The 18,361-nt window shown below is 41.2% G+C and overlaps 1 protein-coding gene across 7 annotated transcripts in view; it reads left to right on the top strand.

Annotated features, from left to right (window-relative positions):
• Nucleotides 1–18,361, top strand: part of ADAM22 (ADAM metallopeptidase domain 22) — a 290,157-nt gene that overhangs the window by 217,873 nt on the left and 53,923 nt on the right. For all 7 annotated transcript variants that reach the window (XM_073581902.1, XM_073581906.1, XM_073581904.1 and 4 more), the window contains exons 12-19: nucleotides 582–666; nucleotides 1,249–1,339; nucleotides 5,243–5,294; nucleotides 13,666–13,765; nucleotides 15,799–15,870; nucleotides 16,261–16,353; nucleotides 17,279–17,359; nucleotides 18,178–18,228. In XM_073581902.1, coding sequence (XP_073438003.1) covers nucleotides 582–666; nucleotides 1,249–1,339; nucleotides 5,243–5,294; nucleotides 13,666–13,765; nucleotides 15,799–15,870; nucleotides 16,261–16,353; nucleotides 17,279–17,359; nucleotides 18,178–18,228 — 625 coding nt within the window. The remainder of the gene's footprint in view (nucleotides 1–581; nucleotides 667–1,248; nucleotides 1,340–5,242; nucleotides 5,295–13,665; nucleotides 13,766–15,798; nucleotides 15,871–16,260; nucleotides 16,354–17,278; nucleotides 17,360–18,177; nucleotides 18,229–18,361) is intronic.

The following is an 18,361-nucleotide window of genomic DNA, read 5'->3' as shown; positions in this document are numbered from 1 at the left end:
GCCATTTATATGGATACACTTAAATAAAATGGGAATGGTTGGTGATATTAACTTCCTGTTTGTGGCACATTAGTATATGGGAGGGGGGAAACTTTTCAAGATGGGTGGTGACCATGGCGGCCATTTTGAAGTCAGCCATTTTGCATCCAACTTTATTTTTTCCATTGGGAAGAGGGTCATGTGACACATCAAACTTATTGAAAATTTCACAAGAAAAACAATGGTGTGTTTGGTTTTAACGTAACTTTATTCTTTCATGAGTTATTTACAAGTTTATGACCACTTATAAAATGTGTTCAAAGTGCTGCCCATTGGGTTGAATTGTCAATGCAACCCTCTTCTCCCACTCTTTTTTTTCCTAAAAACGACAGATTACGACTGATGGCACAAAACTGATGTGTGAAAGAGGCCTCAAGCTACAGCTGCTGCGACGGATTCGTCAAAAAAACTGATCCGTCTCATCAGCTTTTCACAATCTACGCAGGATCCGTTTTTTTCAAACTTTAATGTATTGCGACTGATTGGAAAAAACTGATGTGTGAAAGAGGCCTTAATTACTGCAATGTACATTTTTCTTCAAGGGGGAGTCAGTTTGAAAGCAGCCGTAGTGGAGCAGCGTACATCGGCGGAGTATGCTCCTTGCAGAAAGGAGGCGGAGTGAATGAGGTAGGTATAGAAGAAAAAAATCCCCTCCATACCATGTCAAAGAGTACAATCATTTGCTTTTCTATTGTTCTTTTCCTGGTATTCCACCCCCTGTGTGCTCCACTGCAGCCATGTGAACTGCTTGTATTCTGAAGGAAGCAGCTCTTTCTTTCTCTCTCCAAGCAGGAAATCCCAGCACTGTCTAAAGCATCGGCCAATAAATCCCCAGTATACACAGGATCGTCTATGTATATGCAATTACAAATCCTTATGGCCTCCAAGAAACAGAATAAGTTTGTTACGGCAGCCGTTTCTCAAAATGTCACTATCACTATTACTAAATGACCACACTTATTGTATCTCAAAACTATTGACAATTTTACTTTTTGAGTGGAAAAGTAGAATGTAGGATTCAGATGATGGGGGGTCCAGTATATTTAATGTATCATATAGGTGAAAATAAGGGACCACCGAAGGAGCGGGACATATACTTCATTCACTGTATAAGCTGCATAAGGAGTGAGCACGTCAGCCAACGGCCTAAGTACAAGCAAGTGGCAAAATATCCAATAACTCCCAGACACTTCTCTCTTCTCTTCTTAGTTCGGCAGGACGGATGTCATGGCTATCACACTGGCGCAATCCCTGGCTCATAATTTAGGTATTTTCTCAGATAAGAAGAAGCTGCGGAGAGGTACGTAATCTAAATGTACCATCTGTATAATGTACTGGTCAACAAATCCACAAATAGGTGCATGTAACTAGTGCTTAAGTAAGTTTGTAAATGTATTACTTACCCTGTATTATACCCCACAGCTGCACTCACTATTCTGCTGGTGCAGTCACTGTGTACATACATTACATTACTGATCCTGAGTTATATCCTGTATTATACTCCAGAGCTGCACTCACTATTCTGCCGGTGCAGTCACTGTGTACATACATTACATTACTGACCCTGAGTTACATCCTGTATTATACTCCAGAGCTGCACTCACTATTCTGCTGGTGCAGTCACTGTGTACATACATTACATTACTGATCCTGAGTTATATCCTGTATTATACTCCAGAGCTGCACTCACTATTCTGCCGGTGCAGTCACTGTGTACATACATTACATTACTGACCCTGAGTTACATCCTGTATTATACTCCAGAGCTGCACTCACTATTCTGCTGGTGCAGTCACTGTGTACATACATTACATTACTGATCCTGAGTTATATCCTGTATTATACTCCAGAGCTGCACTCACTATTCTGCCGGTGCAGTCACTGTGTACATACATTACATTACTGACCCTGAGTTACATCCTGTATTATACTCCAGAGCTGCACTCACTATTCTGCTGGTGCAGTCACTGTGTACATACATTACATTACTGATCCTGAGTTACATCCTGTATTATACTCCAGAGCTGCACTCAGTATTCTGCTGGTGCAGTTACTGTGTGCATACATTACATTACTGATCCTGTGTTACATCCTGTATTATACGCCAGAGCTGCACTCACTATTCTGCTGGTGCAGTCACTGTATACATACATTACATTACTGATCCTGTGTTACATCCTGTATTATCCTCCAGAGCTGCACTCACTATTCTGCTGGTGGAGTCACTGTGTACATACATTACATTACTGATCCTGAGTTACATCCTGTATTATACTCCAGAGCTGCACTCACTATTCTGCCGGTGCAGTCACTGTGTACATACATTACATTACTGACCCTGAGTTACATCCTGTATTATACTCCAGAGCTGCACTCACTATTCTGCTGGTGCAGTCACTGTGTACATACATTACATTACTGATCCTGTGTTACATCCTGTATTATACTCCAGAGCTGCACTCACTATTCTGCTGGTGCAGTCACTGTATACATACATTACATTACTGATCCTGTGTTACATCCTGTATTATCCTCCAGAGCTGCACTCACTATTCTGCTGGTGGAGTCACTGTGTACATACATTACATTACTGATCCTGAGTTACATCCTGTATTATACTCCAGAGCTGCACTCACTATTCTGCTTGTGCAGTCACTGTATACATACATTACATTACTGATCCTGTGTTACATCCTGTATTATCCTCCAGAGCTGCACTCACTATTCTGCTGGTGCAGTCACTGTGTACATACATTACATTACTGATCCTGTGTTACATCCTGTATTATCTTCCAGAGCTGCACTCACTATTCTGCTGGTGCAGTCACTGTGTACATACATTACATCATTACATTACTGATCCTGTGTTACATCCTGTATTTTACTCCAGAGCTGCACTCACTATTCTGCTGGTGCAGTCACTGTGTACATACATTACATTACTGATCCTGTGTTACATCCTGTATTATCCTCCAGAGCTGCACTCACTATTCTGCTGGTGCAGTCACTGTGTACATACATTACATTACTGATCCTGTGTTACATCCTGTATTATCTTCCAGAGCTGCACTCACTATTCTGCTGGTGCAGTCACTGTGTACATACATTACATTACTGATCCTGTGTTACATCCTGTATTTTACTCCAGAGCTGCACTCACTATTCAGCTGGTGCAGTTACTGTGTGCATACATTACATTACTGATCCCGAGTTACATCCTGTATTATACTCCAGAGCTGCCCTCACTATTCTGCTGGTGCAGTCACTGTGTACATACATTACATTACTGATCCTGAGTTACATCCTGTATTATACTCCAGAGCTGCACTCACTCTTCTGCTGGTGCAGTCACTGTGTACATGCATTACATTACTGATCCTGAGTTACATCCTGTATTATACCCCGGAGCTGCACTCACTATTCTGCTGGTGCAGTCACTGTCTACATACATTACATTACTGATCCTGAGTTACATCCTGTATTATACCCCAGAGCTGCACTCACTATTCTGCTGGTGCAGTCACTGTGTACATACATTACATTACTGATCCTGAGTTACATCCTGTATTATACTCCAGAGCTGCACTCACTCTTCTGCTGGTTCAGTCACTGTGTACATACATTACATTACTGATCCTGAGTTACATCCTGTATTATACCCCAGAGCTGCACTTACTATTCTGCTGGTACAGTCACTGTGTACATACATTACATTACTGATCCTGAGTTACATCCTGTATTATACTCCAGAGCTGCACTCACTATTCTGTTGGTGCAGTCACTGTGTACATGCATTACATTACTGATCCTGAGTTACATCCTGTATTATACTCCAGAGCTGCACTCACTATTCTGCTGGTACAGTCACTGTGTACATACATTACATTACTGATCCTGAGTTACATCCTGTATTATACTCCAGAGCTGCACTCACTATTCTGCTGGTGGAGTCACTGTGTACATACATTACATTACTGATCCTGAGTTACATCCTGTATTATACCCCAGAGCTGCACTCACTATTCTGCTGGTACAGTCACTGTGTACATACATTACATTACTGATCCTGAGTTACATCCTGCATTATACTCCAGAGCTGCACTCACTATTCTGCTGCTGCAGTCACTGTGTACATACATTACATTACTGATCCTGAGTTACATCCTGTATTATACCCCAGAGCTGCACTCACTATTCTGCTGGTACAGTCACTGTGTACATACATTACATTACTGATCCTGAGTTACATCCTGCATTATACTCCAGAGCTGCACTCACTATTCTGCTGCTGCAGTCACTGTGTACATACATTACATTACTGATCCTGAGTTACATCCTGTATTATACTCCAGAGCTGCACTCACTATTCTGCTGGTGCAGTCACTGTGTACATACATTACATTACTGATCCTGAGTTACATCCTGTATTATACTCCAGAGCTGCACTCACTATTCTGCTGGTGCAGTCACTGTGTACATACATTACATTACTGATCCTGAGTTACCTCCTGTATTATACTCCAGAGGTGCACTCACTATTCTGCTGGTGCAGTCACTGTGTACATACGTTACATTACTGATCCTGAGTTACATCCTGTATTATACCCCAGAGCTGCACTCACTATTCTGCTGGTGCAGTCACTGTGTACATACATTACATTACTGATCCTGAGTTACCTCCTGTATTATACTCCAGAGCTGCACTCACTATTCTGCTGGTGTAGTCACTGTGTACATACATTACATTACTGATCCTGAGTTACATCCTGTATTATACCCCAGAGCTGCACTCACTATTCTGCTGGTGTAGTCACTGTGTACATACATTACATTACTGATCCTGAGTTACTGTACATCCTGTAAGTTAAGAGTTAATAACAGACTGCAGAGTATGGTAATAAAGCACAGTATAATTATGTAGAATGCGTGAACACAGCCTAGCTTGTTATAGGGTTTGTCTTTCTCTCTTCTGCATCTGAATGGCACACATGAGATGGAACATGAAGTCTTTATATACCTGCCAGGACATGTGCACCTGTCCAAGAATGAGTAGGACAAGTGCGCACCTGCCAGGAGTATGTCATCAGGGGCGCTGCGCACTTTCTAATGCAGATATGGGAGACCCTGGACAACCCCTTTAATTCAGCTTCATACATATAAAACGTAATGATGTTATATCAAAGTCTGTTTTATTGTTTTCCAGGCGAGTGTATATGTGAAGATAAATGGTTTGGGTGCATCATGGAAGATATTGGGTAAGTAGTATAAGAAACCGACCATTCAATCAGCCCATGGTAGAAACTGTTCAACTAGCGGCTTCTCAAGCTGGATCTGCGGCAGGGGAAATATAGCATCACTATCAGCTAGTATTACAATGACTGACAGAACACAGAATACATGGCTGCGCCCTGAGCTCTAGGTCCGCTCTGCATCATTGTGTGTGGGGAATCTTCCCTTTATCATGGAGGAATAGAGAATAAAAAAGTAGTCACCCACATAAAGCAGAGTTTTTACTTTAACCAATAAATACCTTATTCAGGTGACAGTAAAATTTGGAACAATTAAATTGAACTTTGAAATGAAGCACTTAAAAATGAATAATGATTTATTTACATTTTTTTCTTCTGTGCCATGATTGACTTTGTCCTCTAGGTGGCGACAGATTATTGTAAGATTTTGGCTTTGAGTTAATAAATCAGTGCCCAAGTTTTACGCTCACTTTCAATTTGATATCAGAAAAATACATTTCTCTATCGCCTCATTGGGGGACACAGGAACCATGGGGTGTATGCTGCTGCCACTAGGAGGCTGACACTATGTAGAAAAAAGTTAGCTCCTCCTTCGCAGTGTACACCCCACCGACAGGAAGTAGGATGTTCAGTTTAGTGTCAGTAGGAGGTGGACACGGGTCTTTCATTAGACCCTTATCTACTCAGTGTGCGTCGTTTCTTTTTAGGTTTTCTGGAGGGATACAGAGTGAATGGTCACTACTGTACTCCCACACAGAGACTGAGTACGGCGTGTACTGCCACCCCGTATCCTCATTGCTCTCCACAGCAGGACCAAGAGCCCCCTAACACGAATGTGTGTCAAGCAAACCAGAATGGTCCTGGAACCCCGTCTCCCACCCACTCGCCCACCAGAGCCTGTCGGTTTGGAGGAGGCGCGGACGTCCTAAGAAAATTCACGGACGTCTTTACTTCATTTTGTTGCTCTGGAAACGTGCGTTCACCGACAGAACAGTGCTCCAGAGCCGTACAGTCGCTAACGTAATAGTACCTGGGCGTCGTGTGGTCACTGGGGTAATAGTGACCTACAGCCGGTAGTACTCTAGAGCCGTGCAGCCCTAGTGCAATTGTAGTCTAGAGCCACCGGCCGTTCTAGGCTGAATGCCAAGAGTGTGCAAAGCAGTAATCAAAGCGAAAGGTGGCTACTTTGAAGAACCTAGAATATAAGACATATTTTCAGTTGTTTCACACTTTTTTGTTAATTATACAATTCCACGTGTTAATTCATAGTTTTGATGCCTCCAGAGTGAATCTACAATTTTCATAATCATGAAAATAAAGAAAACTCTTTGAATGAGGTGTGTCCAAACTTTTGGTCTGTACTGTATACACATGTTAAAAACATAGCTAACTTTGTCTTCCTCCACCAAATGTAATGTAACATAGAAATAAATAGTCTGCACAAATACTTAGTACCCCTATTCCACCCTCACATATGGTATAGTATATAGGCAGTATATAGTAAATATCTCTGTATCACACACCTACATAAACAACACACAAATATATACATACTCCACAAGCATATATACAGATACTGCACACATGGATACACATTACACACACATATATACAGTACGTATGGCACATGCAAATAAACACATTATACAAACATAGATGTTCCACACTTATATTCCACATCATGCACATACATACTTATTACACAAACAGTATATATATATATGTATATATATATGTATACACTCACAAATATTACACATACTGTATATACAGATTCTACATATACAGGAGCTTCTCACAAAATTAGAATATCATCAAAAAGTGAATTTATTTCAGTTCTGCAATACAAAAAGTGACTCTCCTATATTCTATAGAGTCATTACACACAGAGTGATCTATTTCACGTGTTTATTTATGTTAATGTTGATGATTATGGCTTACAGCCAATGAAAACCCAAAAGTCATTATCTCAGTAAATTAGAATACTTTATAACACCAGCTTGATAAAATGATTTTAAAATCCGAAATGTTGTCCTACTGAAATGTATGTTCAGTAAATGCACTCAGTACTTGGTCGGGGCTCCTTGTGCATCAATTACTGCATCAATGCGGTGTGGCATGGAGGCGATCAACCTGTGACACTGCTGAGGGGTTATGGAAGCCCAGGTTACTTTGATAGCAGCCTTCAGCTCGTCTGCATTGTTGGGTCTGGTGTCTCTCATCTTCCTCTTGATAATACCCTATAGATTCTCTATGGGGTTAAGGTCAGGTGAGTTTGCTGCCAATCAAGCACAGTGATACTGTTGTTTGTAAACCAGGTATTGGTACTTTTGGCAGTGTGGACAGGGGCCAAGTCCTGCTGGAGAATGACATTTCCATCTCCAAAAAGCTTGTCGGCAGAGGTCAGCATGAAGTGCTCTTAAATTTCCTGGTAGACAGCTGCGCTGACTTTGGTCTTGATAAAACACAGTGGACCTACACCAGCAGATGACATGGCTCCCCAAACCATCACTGATTGTGGACACTTCACACAAGACCTCCAGCAGCTTGGATTGTGGTCTCTCCACTCTTCCTCCAGACTCTGGGACCTTGATTTCCAAATGAAATGCAAAACTTACTTTCATCTGAAAACGACACCTTGGACCACTGAGCAGCAGTCCAGTTCTTTTTCTCCTTGGCCCAGGTAAGACACTTCTGGCGTTGTCTATTGGTCATGAGTGGCTGACACAAGGAATGTGACACTTGTATCCCATGTCCTGGGTATGTCTGTGTGTTGTGGCTCTTGAAGCAATGACTCCAGCAGCAGTCCACTCCTTGTGAATCTCTCCCAAATTTTTGAATGGCCTTTTCTTTCCAATCCTTTCCAGGCTGCGGTTATCCCGGTTGCTTGTGCACCTTTTTCTACCACACTTTTTCCTTCCACTCCACTTTCCATTAATCTGCTTGGATACAGCACTGTGTGATCAGCCGGCTTCTTTATCAATGGCCATTTGTGGCTTCCCCTCCTTGTGGAGTGTGTCAGTGACTGCCTCCTGGACATCTGTCAGGTCAGCAATCTTCCCCATGATTGTGGAGCTACTGAAACAGAATAATAACACTTAGGAAGCCTTTCCAGGTGTTTTTTGTTATTTATTCTAATTTACTGTGATAATGACTTTTGGGTTTTCATTGGCTGTAAGCCATAATCATCAACATTACCAGAAATAAACACGTGAAATAGATCGCTCTGTCTGTAATGACTCTATGTAATATATAAGTTTCACCTTTTGTATTGAATAAATCAAATAAATAAACTTTTTGATGATATTCTAATTTTGTGAGAAGCACTTGTATATGTATATACATTACACAGACACAGTGGGTACGGAAAGTATTCAGACCCCTTTAAATTTTTCCTCTTTGTTTCATTGCAGCCATTTGGTAAATTGAAGAAGGTTTATCTTTTTCTCATTAATGTACACTCTGCACCCCATCTTGTCTGAAAAAAAAACAGAAATGTAGAAATTTTTGCAAATTTATTAAAAAAAAAAAGAAAAACTGAATTATCACATGGTCGTAAGTATTCGGACCCTTTGCTCACACTCATATTTAAGCCACATGCTGTCCATTCCCTTGTGATCCTCCTTGAGATGGTTCTACTCCTTTATTGGAGTCTAGCTGTGTTTAATTACACTGATAGGACTTGATTTGTAAAGGCGCACACCTGTCTATATAAGACCTCACAGCTCACAGTGCATGTCAGAGCAAATGAGAATCATGAGGTCAAAGGAACTGGCCAAGGAGCTCAGATACAGAATTGTGGCAAGGCACAGATCTGGCCAAGGATACAAAAGAATTTCTGCAGTACTCAAGGTTCCTAAGAGCACAGTGGCCTCCATAATCCTTAATGGAAGAATTTTGGGGGACCACCAGAAGTCTTCCTAGACCTGCTAAAACACACATGAATGACTCCCAGACTATGAGAAATAAGATACTCTGGTCTGATGTGATAGGAAAAGAACTTTTTGGTGATAATTCTAAGCGGTATGTGAGGAGAAAACCAGGCACTGCTCATCACCTGCCCAATACAATCCCAACAGTGAAACATGGTGGTGGCAGCATCATGCTATGGGGGTGTTTTTCAGCTACAGGGACAGGACGACTGGTTGCCATTGAAGGAAGTATGATTGCGGCCAAGTACAGAGATATCCTGGATGAAAACCTCTTCCAGAGCGCTCTGGACCTCAGACTTGGCCGAAGGTTCACCTTCCAACAAGACAATGACCCTAAGCACACAGCTAAAATAACCAAGGAGTGGCTTCAGAACAACTCTGTGACCATTCTTGAGTGGCCCAGCCAGAGCCCTGACCTAAACCCAATTGAGTATTTCTGGAGAGACCTGAAAATGGCTGTCCACCAACGTACACCATCCAAACCTGATGGAACTGGAGAGGATCTGCAAGGAAGAATGGCGGAGGATCCCCAAATCCAGGTGTGAAAAACTTGTTGCATCATTCCCAAGAAGACTCATGGCTGTACTAGCTCAAAAAGTGCTTCTCCTCAATACTGAGCAAAGGGTCTGAATACTTATGACCATGTGATATTTCAGTTTTTCTTTTTTAATAAATTTGCAAAAATTTCTACATTTCTGTTTTTTTCAGTCAAGATGGGGTGCAGAGTGTACATTACTGAGAAAAAAAATGAAGTTTTTTGAATTTACCAAATGGCTGCAATGAAACAGAGAGTGAAAAAGTTAAAGGGGTCTGTATACTTTCTGTACCCACTGTAGATTTCAAACATATAGCTACATTACACACACACATATTACATATTACACACATATAGATTTTAAAGAAATATATATATATATATATATATACACATTACACACATACATATTACGCATATATAGATTTAAAAGTCATATACAGTACATAATAATAGTAATCTTTATTTTTATATAGCGCTAACATATTCCGCAGCGCTTTACAGTTTGCACACATTTTCATCACTGTCCCCGATGGGGGCTCACAATCTAAATTCCCTATCAGTATGTCTTTGAAGTGTGGGAGGAAACCGGAGTGCCCGGAGGAAACCCACGCAAACACGGGGAGAACATACAAACTCCTTGCAGATGTTGTCCTTGGTGGGATACATACATATTACACACATATATACAGATTCTACACATACATGCATCACAAATAGACAGATACAAGAGTTGGAAACTTTTCAGTGAGAACATCAGAACAATCTCACGGAATCTGTCACCACTTTCTTGGGCTACCAGGTAAAAATATCATTCAATTTAGTGTCAGCTCTGCATTACACAAGTACTTTTGATACCCCTTGACTCCCCACGTATGATCCATAAATACCTTTTTATTCCTCCCACGCTGTATGTTAATATGCTTGGTCCGGTCCGATGGGCGGGGCTTATTTTCCGTCCCCCCCCTCCTCTGCTTGCTCTATGCATTCCTTTCGGTGAATTTCTGCGATTGTGTAGCATTTTTGCGCCTGCACATTCAAATGGCCTCTCGCGCGTGCGCAGTATGCTTTGACTAACTGTGGGCAAAGCTGAAAAACAGTATTGCGCATGCGCCGGCATACGCGTTTGCGTTCTATGGCCCGGAAGTATACTTGTATACTTCCAGGCCATAGAACGCCATGGCATATGCCGGCGCATGCTCAATAATGAAAGACAATTGGGAAAATTACTTTTAAGCGGAAATGCATGCATTTAAGTAAAAACTAATTATTCCTAACAGTGGAAAACCTCTTTAAAGGTACAGAAACAAAAGAGGGAGAATTTAGCATATGCAAATATTCTAATCCCAACCAGTGCACCCCACATTCCAGCCTAACCGCGCACAGGTCACCATCCAATGTAGAGCCGAGAGCTCAAGGGCCAAAATATTCTCTCAAATGGAGTATATAATACTCATATATTTAGATTGTGAGCTCCAATGGGGACAGTGCCAATAATGTCTGTAAAGCGCTGTGGAATTAATGGCGTTATATAAGTGAGTAAAATAAATAAATAGTATCTGCCATGAGTGTACCTAGAAAATGCAAAATCGGAAGAAGTGTAACCACCCTGAGCAGTAAGGTTGGGTAGTTGGTGAAGGTCCCTTGGGCACATGCCCGCTGTCCCTGTCTGCAGTTGATTGCTGTAGGGATCCTATATTATAATTCCATACCATTTCCTCTATATTTGAATGCTGGAACCTGTAGTCCCCGCTATGAATAGTTCACAAGGGAAACCGTAGCGGCTGTCGGTAAATGTGCCTGTTGTTCCATGCCGTTCCTTCTAAGCCCTAAATTGATTGTTAGTCTTCGTCATTAAAGTCCAATTATCTAAGCGGCAGACTTTCATAAACTACAGTAATACAGTCTCCAATGAAAAGCCCCACTCATTACACCAGACAGATTGTGTTCATTGAAGTCTAATGGAGTCCTCCGCTTCTAATTGTTTTTTTTTCAAAGCAGCGTTTATCTTACAGTCTCCGACCAAGCCACGACTCAGCCTAAAAAAAAAAGGCCTCGGGAAAGATGAAAGGCTCGAGAATATGGGATAAATTGATCAGCGAGAGTAAATATTAGTATGTTGTATTGAAGTGACCTTCAGATGTGTACGGTGTCACTTAAGAACAAGGCTTGGATGTTGCAAGCAGTAATTGTATCGCATGCCTTTGATTCTTTTTCGGGTCCTAATAGGAGACAATTGCCTGATATGAACGTAATATGAATATCAAAATACGTAAATGAGGCCATCGAAGAAAAGAGAACAAAGCAGAATTGGATATTGTGGCCAGAGACCCTCAAAACACTTGTGTAACTGGGTGCTATCCCCTCTGACCCCCATCTTCTCCCATCATCCTGCTGGTTCAGTATGGCCACGGGAAGACAAAGGGGTCAGAAGATGCTGGACTCTTCTGACGTTACTTGTGATGTGAATGAAAATATATAGACGACCAGAAATTGAAATTATTCATGGGGTGTTACAGAGCCCTAAAAGTAGGTTCACAGTATAAAAAAAAATCAGGGTCTTCATCCCTAATCCTCTTTGACTCATGACGTCATAAGTTACAGGTTATTGACTGCCAATTTTCACACAAAATATCGGCACAGAGGTGTCAACAAGGGGAACAGAGATGGCTGACACGAATAGTCATGCAATAAAGACATCTACAGACAAGTGTTCCAGGGGATTTGCCTCTCATCAGTGCACAGCAGGGTTTGGCTGACGAAATGAAATGCTATCGATGCAGTTTTGGGAGGTGGAGTTGACTTTCCTAAAGGTTGTTTGGCCTTCTGATAAAAGACTTCTGATTCCTTAAAGTGCGCAGTGAGCACAATGTCAGGGTTTTCTGGTTGAAGTGAGCGCAGTCTGTCATGCGATTTGCATACTTCAGGCCACATTCCAACTAAACGTTCTCGTCCTGTGAATTGAGAGAGGATGAACACGTCTAGTCGGCATGTGACCTCCCGCTGTCATCTGCAATACTGGAAAGTCCTGACAGCATGCACACCACACGCTGTTAGGATTCAGAAGTCTGCATTCACTGTATATGTTGTTTTTTTTTATTTTCGCAAAAAAAAAAAGCAATTGAGTCTGTAGTCTTATTGGCAACACTTCATGGGTCAAATATGCAAATTAGCTCTCTACAAGAAGTAAAGACAACGATCTCACTGCCCTGCAATGGGGCATTTACACCAGTCGCTTATCAGTAGTGAACAAGTGTCAAACTGGAGTAGGGTGGGCCCACCAGAGATAATCATTCTTGGTGCCCATCATGCATAAGTGGTGCTAACAGCAGCGTCTGGCCTTATGTTTGTCTCCAATCTTGTAAAGCTCATAATCGGGGAATGAGCATTTATAAGAATGATTGTTCCCAAAATGAGCGTCGCACGGCTTGTGCATAGTCAATCAGTGCTCGTTAATGGTGCTGAAATTGACTTGTCAGTCATAGTTCAACCTTTTTAGTGAGCCTCCAATCGAGTATTGACAAAAGACAACTGTTCCAAGTAGAACACCCATAAATAAAACCAAAAATACAAAAACAGGATTGCCCCCAGTTGTGTATGTTAAAAACTAAAAACTAAACATTACTCATCTTCCCCGTGCTCCGGTGACGCCTTTCCGCTGCTGCAGCAGTGACATCACCACTACAGTGCATGTAACCACTGCAGGCAATCGCTGGGCTCAGCGACTCGTGTCGTCTAACCCAGCAAAGCAGGTAGGTATTTAAAAATTATAAATAGAAGATCCCTTTAAGGAATCACCATGGAGTATGCCTAATATCAATCAATAGGACTTACCGTACCTCTCCTCCTGACACATGATGTTGTCTGTTTTAAGTCTGCATCTGTATAATTATTGCTTTCTGTGTTACAGCTATTATCTCCCCAACAAGTTCTCATCCTGCGATGTCCAGGAATACCATGATTTTCTGAACAGCGGTGGCGGAGCCTGTCTGTTTAATAAACCCTTAAAGGTGCGTGTCATTATTCTTGTTTGAGGTAAGGACCATACATACAGATTTGGGATATAAGAAGGAACCCTTGATGATAAGCCGATCGCAGAGTGTCCCATTGCTGGGATCCTTCTTATCCTTCTAATTACAGCGTCCCCGCAGGGAATATGAGGCATTACATAATGCCTCATTGTAATTACAGGAAAGATGTATATCTTTGTACCGTGTTAGCCAGTAGATAGAAAAATATTCAGAATTGAGAGTCCTCAGTGGTTAATACCTTTTAATGGCTAACTGAAAAGATGGTAACACACTGCAAGCTTTCCAGACTACTCAGGTCTCTTCATCAGGCATGGACAAATACAAAATCTGAAGAGTCACATATTTATACACAATACAGCACAGAAAAAATGCAATGGATAAGACAAGTGACGTGAAGCAGAACTATCAATATGGGAGAGGGAGAAACATAAATATTGGACCAGTTCATAGATAAGGAGTCCGGATGTTTTATAGTCCTCTGATTGGGGTCTCCTAATGTGTTGTGATGCCCCCACCAGGTCTTGAAAGCAAATTCCTTAATTGATGTAAAAAGACATAAATCCATGCGACACATTCATTCCAGCACTGAGAGTGTCAAAGGTCGTCATAAATTTATACTCCCAAACACGTCTCTCTCTCTGAGATGTGAAGTTACCTTTCAATACCAGTAATTTCATATCCATGTTGCTGTGATCAACAACCGAGGACTCTCAATTCTGAATATTTTTCATTGTAATTAATGAGATGTCAGTGTAATGCATAGACATGTCGGGTCCTCCTCTCCAGCTGATAGATAAGAGTCCAAAATGAGGGATACCCTTTTCCACTATTAAAGGGATTTTGCCATCTTATAAAGAGCTGGCATATGAATTGGATAAGACATCACTTAATAATTGGTGTTGGTCCAAACTGTGGTATCCCTCACTGATTCTAAAAATGAAAGGGGCGCAGAGCTGGCACTCTTCTACTTTGCTTTGTGTAGGTAACTGCAACCATACCCCATTCAAGTGAAAAATTAGAAGGGGACACAGCACTTCACTAAGGCTGTTCCCCCCATATTCCCAGGCGAGGTACTATGCCTAAAATTAGTAAACCATCTGCAGCGACTCACTACGGCACATGCATAAACACTATTGTTGACAGCTTGCTGTAGTCTAGCTTCAGTGGTGGGTCCCCATGTGTTTTTCATGCCTTGTCCTGGCTTTTTGTATTTTTTAGCCACTCCTTTCCTCTTGCAGTGAGCAGGCATTCACATTTTTTTTTAGCAATTACGGGGCTATTTTATTATTTTTTGTCACAGACCAGACTTCATAGGAATTATGGTAAGTTACTGCTCTCCATTTATCATAAATCATTCTATTTTGGCTCTAAAATAAATGCAGAAAACTAAAAAAAAAAAACCCTTTAGTATTCCGAGAATATTTCACGGGAATTGCCACGGATCGGCTGTATTAGTTGTATGACCATGGTCTCTATAGATACTAGAGTCGGTTAGCACTCGACGAAACTAGTGAGTAGGAGCCAATGGTCCAGTAAGTATAAGTTCAGTATAGAATCACTGCACACGTAGAATATTCTCAAAGTGAACTTTTTATTTATTGACGGTGATGAAGCGACGGCTGACGTTTTGGCCTAACAGCGGCCTTTATCACATAGTCGCCCTTTTTAAGTAGAGTGTCTGTAGTCACCGGGTAATTAGTATCACTGCTAGGCAATATTTCAAAAGATGCAGATTATCCAATGTGGCCAGTGGTCCTGATTCCAGAAGAGCAGAAGTTCTGGAGGTAAACCAGAAAATCATTGGTGGCGCAGTGGGGGATGCAAGCACCGCTGTGCCTCCGCAGTGAGGGCCGCTGTTAGGCCGAAACGTCAGCTGTCGCTTCATCGCCGTCAATAAATAAAAAGTTCACTTTGAGCATATTCTACGTGTGCAGTGATTCTATACTGAACTCATGGTCTCTATAGATCAGGTATATATCACTATAACACTTGTTTTTCATTTTGCTCTGCAGCTCTTGGATCCCCCTGAATGCGGCAATGGCTTTGTTGAAGCAGGAGAAGAATGTGACTGCGGCACTGTGGCGGTAAGGAAACAACAAATTATATATATGTGTATATATATATCTACATATATCTATATATACAGTGTATATTATGTTGTATGTATATATTTACCCTGGATGAGAACAGTAAAGTAATGATTGCGGATAGTACTGGGGCTTGATGTTACTTTCCCTTCCATGTCTTTTAATAGGTCAAATTTCCTCCTCTTTATTTGTCAGTGATGATATTCCTCAGGGGAGGAGAATCCTACGCATTGCTGCCCCACCCTGGAGGAACCCAGGACCAACCAGCACTAGCATTACTCGTTTTAGGGGTCCTGGAGCAGCAGTGTAATCTGCCTCCATGACATATACTTACATACACTCTTGCCACGCAGAATCCAATAATGAAATTGTGTTCTTGATCCATAGGAGTGTACAACGGAAGGAGGGGAGTGCTGCAGGAAATGTATGCTAACCGAGGGATCCCAGTGCAGTGACGGACTGTGCTGCTCCGCATGTCAGGTAAAAGAAGCATAACCAAAAACAGCCCCATATTAGCCCACCAAACATCAAGAGCCTTTCACATGTCTAGGGGGCGCTGGGTGGGTATAATATATATGTGTGTTGCTTGAACTGTTTGCATATTGGGGACCTGGCATACACGGTGTATAACTTTCGTCCCCTCGACCCCGGTGTATAACATCCAGCCCCATTGTCCCCATTGTATATCCTCCTGCCTCTTGCCCCCCGGTGTATAGCCCCTCGCCATGTCCTCTGCCTTTTCTAACATGTCACAGAACAGCCGGTGGTGCAAGAGGTCACAGATACCAGCGCGGTCCTAATAGGAGACACTGGATTAGCATGCCCGTTCATGACATTTCTTCCTTCTTAATCTTCCCCCATCACATGTGACTGATATTATTGATAAGTGGAAGGAGCTGCGGCAATTCAGCCCAGAAGTGGAGACCCCGTAACTTTACAGAGCGGGGGACCTAGTGCTGAGGAGCAGAGGCCAGAAGAGTCACCAACACTTTGCTGACTCCATAACTGCAAAGTCCAGACCTCCTCTGGTATTAACATGCCTGTTCATGACATTTCTTCCTTCTGAATTTTCCTCCATCACCTGTGAGTGATATTATTGATAAGTGGAAGGAGCTTCTATCATTCACATGGTTAGTTGGGAGCCCCAGATGTCGGATCCCCACTGATCTAGCACTTCTTATCAAGCCAAAATATTGAACAATTTTCCCATCCTACTGTAATCCTAATATTCGTGCTTACCAGTGTTTCAGTGTTTCTACCCCATGACCACTTGCTTTGCTAGGTGCTTGCATAAAACCATTCCCTTTAAACTCGATAAAGACTGTTGACAAAATATGATTGATGCATATTATACAGTTATTATATGTGCACCTTTAACTTATGTACCGCCCAATATTTCTTGAAGTTTATTCAAAAAGGAGTGTTTTGTCGGGATGCTGTAAACGACTGTGATATACCAGAAATGTGTACAGGAAATTCAAGCCAGGTAACAACACAGAATTCTGCATATTCAATAATTTTTCTTTCTGTATTCCTTTTTTTATTGTTTTAATTTCCAAAACAAAAGTGTCGCTCTCAAGAAAGTTCAGATTAATTTTTCTAACTTTTCTATTTTACACTATAGCTGTGATAACTTTGTTTGTTTGTTTTAATGCAGCAATCTTATTCTTTGTCTTTTGAGTAATTAGTTGTGAGTGATAGCTGCCATATAATGTCTCACATGCGTTAGTTTTTAATTGATATTAATTTTTATTTCAGTAAAAAAAGCAATTCTGCTGCTGTTTCTCTTATACTTTTTCGGAAATACAGTAATAAATGATACTATACAGTTCAATCCGCCGAGACTTATTTAACACGTTATTATCTTTCTTGGAAAAAAATGCATGTTTGGAGGGTTAATGTTTTTCTTTTGACGTTCCTTTTGAAATGAATTTTTATGTTTGAATCCCAAAATGAATTTTTTTATTTAGTTTTTTAACTATTAAGTAAGTACTGGCATATAATGGTACACAGTCAATTATCAGGGCATAAATAACATAAGGAAATATGGCCAAAAAAATGTGAATGTGTCCTGGGCTGTCTGCCATTACTCGGCATGGGTCTCATGTATTCTCTGTGACCTGATTAATGAGGGATCCTCACTCATTCCTTCCCTTTAATCACCATCATCAGTGTTGATTCTGGCATTTAAAGGGCTAATATGCTATTATAAGAGTATTTAAGTATAATTTTAGTTTTAAAGGGGATTCTTAGCTTAAAGAATTGAATTTATACTATGTTGTATTTGCTTTGTATTTTTTTTAGTGTCCTTCAAATATACACAAATTGGATGGATACCCTTGTGAAAACCGAGAGGTAATTCAATTTGTCATTTTTTTGTCATATGGAGAAAAGTATTAGGACACACATCTTAATCACTGAATTCAGATTTCTCATATCGCCTCATTGCCCCCAATGCCCCTGTGAATAACCTCCGGCCCCTCCTCGC

This window comes from Dendrobates tinctorius, unplaced genomic scaffold (genome assembly GCF_039654945.1).
Source record: "Dendrobates tinctorius isolate UK_male_01 unplaced genomic scaffold, ASM3965494v1 ptg000070l, whole genome shotgun sequence".
Classification (NCBI taxonomy): Eukaryota; Metazoa; Chordata; class Amphibia; order Anura; family Dendrobatidae; genus Dendrobates; species Dendrobates tinctorius.
Note: the sequence above shows the minus strand (reverse complement) of the source record. Positions and strands in the feature narration are given on the sequence as shown.